Source organism: Panicum hallii, chromosome 3 (assembly GCF_002211085.1).
Source record: "Panicum hallii strain FIL2 chromosome 3, PHallii_v3.1, whole genome shotgun sequence".
NCBI lineage: Eukaryota > Viridiplantae > Streptophyta > Magnoliopsida > Poales > Poaceae > Panicum > Panicum hallii.
The window spans coordinates 31,450,230-31,456,374 of NC_038044.1; the positions used below are offsets into that span (position 1 = coordinate 31,450,230).

The 6,145-nt window shown below is 45.9% G+C and overlaps 1 protein-coding gene across 3 annotated transcripts; it reads right to left on the bottom strand.

Annotated features, from left to right (window-relative positions):
- Nucleotides 1–2,234: 2,234 nt before the first annotated feature.
- On the bottom strand, nt 2,235–5,705 carry LOC112883934 (L10-interacting MYB domain-containing protein-like). 3 transcript variants are annotated; one of them, XM_025949203.1, is made up of 4 exons: nt 5,514–5,705; nt 5,103–5,195; nt 2,904–3,672; nt 2,235–2,817 (listed from the first exon to the last, which is right to left on the bottom strand). In XM_025949203.1, exons 3-4 carry the CDS (start codon nt 3,670–3,672, stop codon nt 2,348–2,350), a joined length of 1,239 nt encoding a protein of 412 aa, XP_025804988.1. In that variant the 5' UTR covers nt 5,103–5,195; nt 5,514–5,705; the 3' UTR covers nt 2,235–2,347. The 3 variants fall into 3 exon arrangements, with proteins under 3 accessions (XP_025804988.1, XP_025804990.1, XP_025804989.1); XM_025949205.1 differs by lacking the exons at nt 2,235–2,817; nt 2,904–3,672 and adding exons at nt 3,790–4,505; nt 4,590–4,879; XM_025949204.1 differs by lacking the exons at nt 2,235–2,817; nt 2,904–3,672 and adding exons at nt 3,790–4,505; nt 4,590–4,899.
- Between the last annotated feature and the right edge of the window lie 440 nt (nt 5,706–6,145).

Sequence of the window (6,145 nt, forward strand, 5' to 3'; positions counted from 1 at the left end):
TGACGAGGTTCCTTTCCTCGGTCATGTAATCTCCAAGGGAGGTATTGCTGTGGACCCCGGGAAGGTGAAGGATGTGCTTGACTGGGTTTTACCGCAGACAGTGAAGGAAGTCCGCTCTTTTCTGGGCTTAGCAGGTTATTATCGGAGGTTCATTGAGAATTTCTCCAAGATTGCGAAGCCTTTGACTTCCTTGCTAGAGAAGGGTGTGGATTTCTCGTGGACTGATGAGCGTCAGAGTGCCTTCGAGGAGCTGAAGAAGAGGTTGACTACGGCGCCAGTCCTTACTCTGCCAGACCAGAGCAAGAGGTTCACAGTGTATTGTGATGCTTCGAGGGATGGTCTTGGTTGCGTCCTGATGCAGGAAGGCAGAGTTATAGCTTATGCTTCGCGGCAGTTGCGCCGGCACGAGCTAAATTATCCCACTCATGATCTGGAGTTAGACGCAGTTGTGCATGCTCTGAAGATATGGAGGCATTACTTGTTTGGGCAGAGGTGTGACATTTACACCGATCACAAGAGCCTCAAGTATATTTTCACCCAGTGTGAGCTGAACATGCGGCAGAGAAGATGGCTAGAGTTGGTCAAGGATTATGACCTGGATATTCACTATCATCCGGGCAAGGCTAATGTTGTAGCAGATGCTCTGAGCAGGAAGAGCTATGTTAACATGGCCGTGGCTTTTCAGATGCCTCGCGAGTTATGCGAGGAGTTTGAGCAGTTGAGTCTGGATTTCTTGCTTCACACCTCGGGTACATCATTCGAGGCAGAACCCACTCTAGAGGCAGAGATCCGGCAGCATCAGAAGGATGATAAGAAGCTGCAGGAGATCCGTGAATTGCTCAAGATTGGCAAAGCCCCTCATTTCAGAGAGGATGATCAGGGTACCTTGTGGTACAAGGGTCGTATATGTGTGCCGGATGTGAATGACCTCAGAAAGTTGATTCTGAGTGAGGCTCATGATACAGCATATTCTATTCATCCAGGTAGTACAAAGATGTATTACGACCTGAAGGAACGATTCTGGTGGTATGGAATGAAACATTCCGTTGCGGAGTACGTGGCCATCTGTGACACTTGTCAGCGGGTCAAGGCAGAGCATCAGAGGCCAGCAGGTCTATTGCAGCCGTTGAAGATTCCAGAGTGGAAATGGGAGGAAATCACTATGGACTTCATTGTTGGATTGCCTCGTACTCAGAAGGGGTACAACTCCATATGGGTAGTAGTGGATCGGTTGACGAAGGTTGCTCACTTCATTCCGGTGAACACTACTTACTCCGGCGCTAGACTCGCAGAGTTGTATATCTCCAGGATCGTCTGCCTGCATGGTGTTCCTAAGAAGATCATATCTGACCGAGGATCTCAGTTCACTTCACGGTTCTGGGAGCAGTTGCAGATTCGTTGGATACGAAGCTGCGCTTCAGTACCGCTTATCATCCTCAGACAGATGGGCAGACAGAGAGAACCAACCAAGTGTTGGAGGATATGCTTCGGGCCTATGCTATTCAGTATGGTACCGGCTGGGATAAATGCCTGCCGTACGCAGAGTTTTCGTATAACAACAGCTATCAGGCCAGTCTGAAGAAATCCCCGTTCGAGGCCCTGTATGGTCGGAAATGCAGGACTCCGCTGTATTGGGATCAGATTGGCGAGAGGCAGGTATTCGGTCCGGATATTGTTGAAGAGGCAGAACAGCTGGTACAGCGGGTGCGAGAGAACCTGAGGGTCGCCCAGACTCGTCAGAAGAGCTATGCGGATGTGCGTCGTCGAGATCTGACCTTTGTAGTGGGTGACTATGTGTACCTGAAGGTCTCGCCGATGAGAGGAATCCGCAGGTTTAATGTGAGAGGGAAGCTAGCCCCTCGATACATTGGCCCGTTCAAGGTGCTGGAACGGAAAGGTGAGGTGGCATATCGTTTGAAGTTGCCTCTCAATCTCTCAGGAGTGCACGATGTGTTCCACGTGTCTCAGCTTAAGGGCCCCTTTGGTAGGGCTCCAGATTCTGATTCTCCGGATTCGGATCCTGATCCTCATGAGGAGCTGATTCTCCTGATTCTCCTGAAGAATCAGAATCACTGTGAAAAAACGTTTGGCTGGCGAACAGATTCTTGTACTGATTTGATGAGAATGTTTATATTACCTTTTGTTATATCTACTATTCGCAACTATTACATAAAGAACTTAGATAATATAAATTTAGGAATAAAATAATATAATTAAGAACTTAGAGTCATCCAAAACACAATTAAAATAGAATCATCCAAAATACCATTGAGATACAATAATCCAAAATACAATGCAAAGCAGAGCTCTCCAAAATACACAAGTCATGACTACAATACGAGACCATTCACCTTCCCTCCCATATTGCCTTAGCTAGATCGTCACGAAACATATTCATGTTTCTACTACTAGATGCTGTGGTGGATGTGTCTGATGCATTTTGAGGCATATGTCTCCTATAGCGGGTAGGAATTGTAGGCACATAATCAGGATCTCGATCACACCTTTGGAATTCCTCATCAAATTCATCATTCTCACGAATGAAGTTGTGGAGACACATTGTAGCAGCTATAATCATCATTTGTTTATCTAGTGGATATGTCGGCATCTTCAAAAGAATTCTCCATTTCATCTTCCATACACCAAAGGTGCGCTCCACAACATTACGAAGACTTGAATGCAAGTGGTTGAACCTCTCTTGCTCTCCATTGGGTGGAGCCCCGTTCCTCCATTCTGGAACATGATATCTCTGGCCTTTGTATGGAGCTAAATAACCATCTCTATTTGGGTAACCGGCGTCGACAACATAATACTTCCCTATGTCATAGACGATAAAAATTGAGTGTTAAAACAACAAATAATCGTTAAAATAATATGTAACACACTAGACCGTTGAAGCGTACCTAAAGGAGGATGTGGGAAGATATCTGCATCATTTTCAATTGCATGGTATAACACTGTAGTATCATGCATAGAACCAGGTTGACCAATCGATGCATATATGAAACGCATGTCGAAATCAACAACTCCCATCACATTTTGAGTGGTCTTTCCAGATCTTCCCATATATCTAATAAAGTCTTTCTTAGGTGGTGTGGCAGATATATGAGTGCCATCGATTGCTCCAATGCAATCTTTGAAGTGAGGCCACATTCTTTGATCATTGGTAATTCTACTATGAACTGTTCGAAAATTAGGATCCTTAGGTTGTATATACTTCTTAGACATTGCCACCATGCAATTCAACACCTCCGTAAATTTGCGACTAATAGTCTCACGAGAATGTTTGAAATCTTTCTTGACACCAGTGTTGGACCAACCATGAGCACAAATCACAAGGAACAAGCCAAGAGATTCTATAGATGACATATGAATAGAGGAAGTCAAGCCAAAATCACTAACCAATTCATCATGCAACTTGTAGAATAACCGTGGCATCATTCTGAAAATGTCATAACATTCCTCTGGATCATTCAGAGCATCCATCACCCAAGCCAACCCAGAATATGTTGGAGTTTTACGCTCTTTTTTGTCAATATAAGATGCATAGTACCAAGATAAAAATGATGCAGCAACATGGATAGTGTTTTGGTTCTCTCTTATTGCCTCCACGACTCTCAAATCATAATCTTCCGAGTCACTTGAGTCTCTTTCACTCTCAGGAGAAGACATCTGTACATTAGATACACAAAAGAAATAAGATAATCATGATTTTACTACAACATGAATAACCATTAATGAAACAAAAGTACACCAGGAAATTGGTAGAAAACAAGTCATGTGTTCATATGAAAATGGTACAATCACACCAGGAAATTGGTAGAAAACAAGTCATGTGTTCATGTGAAAATGGTACAACCACACCGGAAAATTGGCAAAGGTACAGAGGAATATGCAAAGTGCATGCTCTCACACTACATGGATGAATCATTCCTAGTCATCCACATATGCTTCATGGAAAGCCATTGGAATCGTTCTTCCGGCGTCTCCAATGTCAGAAACATCTCCCTTTCAGCCCGCTTGACAAACACTTGAGAAGCTATGAAATGTTCTTTGGTCCCAGGAACAGCTCCACACTCCCTCACCAAAGCCATAACATCTTTGATTGAACAACCAGAACTTTCATCCTTCTTTGCCAAGGACTCACATGATGCAGTGCTCCTCGCACTCAAAGAAACAAGCTTGCTCAATTCTTTTTGTACCCAATGCCCTCCTGAAGTCTTTGGTTTTTTACCCTTGTCTTTCCGGTTAGCAGGAGCAGGACGCTTTCCCCTTGAAGGTTCAGGGGAGTACTCATCACAGTCATCACTTGCTTCATTATCATCACAATCTTCATCCCTATCATCCGCTTCATCAGGTTTAGCATCCTGTTGACTAGCCGGTGCAGCACCACTTGATGGAGCCCAATGGTCGTCTCCCGAGTTCCGAATATCTTCAAACATAATAGTCTTCAATTCTTCGAACTGAAGAGGTCCATCTTTGAACTTGTTAATTCCTGGGTAATCCTGCAAATATATAGAAACAAGTTTTAAAAATTTAGGATGCTTGAGAGATATGCAAAAAAGAAACAATGAACTCATAAAGACTACCTTATTCAGCTGCTTCCACCTACTGTCTGGTGCTGTGTAGGTTTTTTTCTCATTGTCCCATCCTAATCCGGTTTCCTTAACCAATCTTTTCCAATTAGCATACTCTCTCCTCATCTTGTCCCACTTATTTTTGAACTGCCGTCTAGAATAATCCAACCCGGTTTTGTCCTTAAATTTTTCCATCACATTCTTGTAGCCACTCTTGTTAAGATGAGTGCCACTGCGATTGTGTGCCGTCACTTGTTCAGCAAATAATTCACACACAAGTCTAGTGTTCTCGTCATTCCAATCTGCGTTGTCAGACATCTTGCTGTCCACAAAATAGTCCACAGAGCATACATGATATACATACATTGTTGTGAAACGTAGAAGTAACAAGCAGTGATCACACATTTTGTACAGACCAACTAAAATTTTTTTACAGAGTGAGGAGGACAACAATTTTTACACGTATTGACTACTAGCATGTTGTGAACAGGAGCAGTCCAAAAAATTGAAGAGTGTGACACAAACCTTGTTCAGTCCGGCAAATGGTGGTGCAGAAATAACCAAGCACAAGCCTTCTGAATGCTAGGCAGCACGTAGCAAGCAGGGAGGCCGTTCCACCTACAGATGTCAAAATCACCACATGTCAGAGTGAGGAGGACGTACGTGGCCGGGATCTGGAGGCAGAGCGCACGGGAGGAAGCAGAACTAGCCGGCGCGGACTACACGGCCAAGCAGCGCGGCCTCAACTTGAGGATAAAGGGGCGGCCAGGGAAGACCACAATCTCCACGGATATAGCACAAGAACTCGATTCACTGAACAGGCGACCGATTGACGACCCAAGGAAGCGATTTGGCAGCAAAAAGAGGCGTCTTGAGCAAGGGGCGCCTCTGCTCGGCTCTCCATGGCGGGCGAACAGCAGGGGGGCGGGGGCGTACCTGGAGGCAGCAAAACGGGGGCGCAGGGATGTCGCCGGCGACGGAGAACTGCAGCCTGGACGACCGGACGGCGGACGGCGGACGTGGGGGCGGGCTGCAGAGCTAACCCTAGGCCGGGAGCTCCATGTCTTGCGCGTGAGAGCTCGATGGGTTCTGTGTCGAGCCTGGGAGGGTGTCCGTGAGGGGAGAGAAGGGGGGCACGGGAGTTTTGTCCAGTGGCATTTGCGGGTAAATTCGCCCGAACTTGGTGGGGAGGTCCATCCTTGGTTGGTTGAGAATCTGTTTAGGCCGCGCGAGGAGCCAGTTTTTTTGGATTCTCCGATCCTTTCGTAAAATGAGGAATCCGAATCGGTGATCCTGGCCAGAATCCATTCCGGAAAACACCTGTTTGGTAGGGCTCCTCGGATTCTCGTGGAGAATCCGGAGCTGGGAGCCCTACCAAAGGGGCCCTAAGAAGTGCTTGAGGGTGCCAGAGGAGCAAGCACCGATAGAAGGGTTAGATGTGCAGGAGGATCTGACCTACATCGAGCATCCAGTGAAGATTCTGGAGACATCCGAGAGAGTTACCAGAAATAAGAAAATCAAGATGTGCCGTGTTCAGTGGAGTCATCACATAGAGGACGAAGCTACTT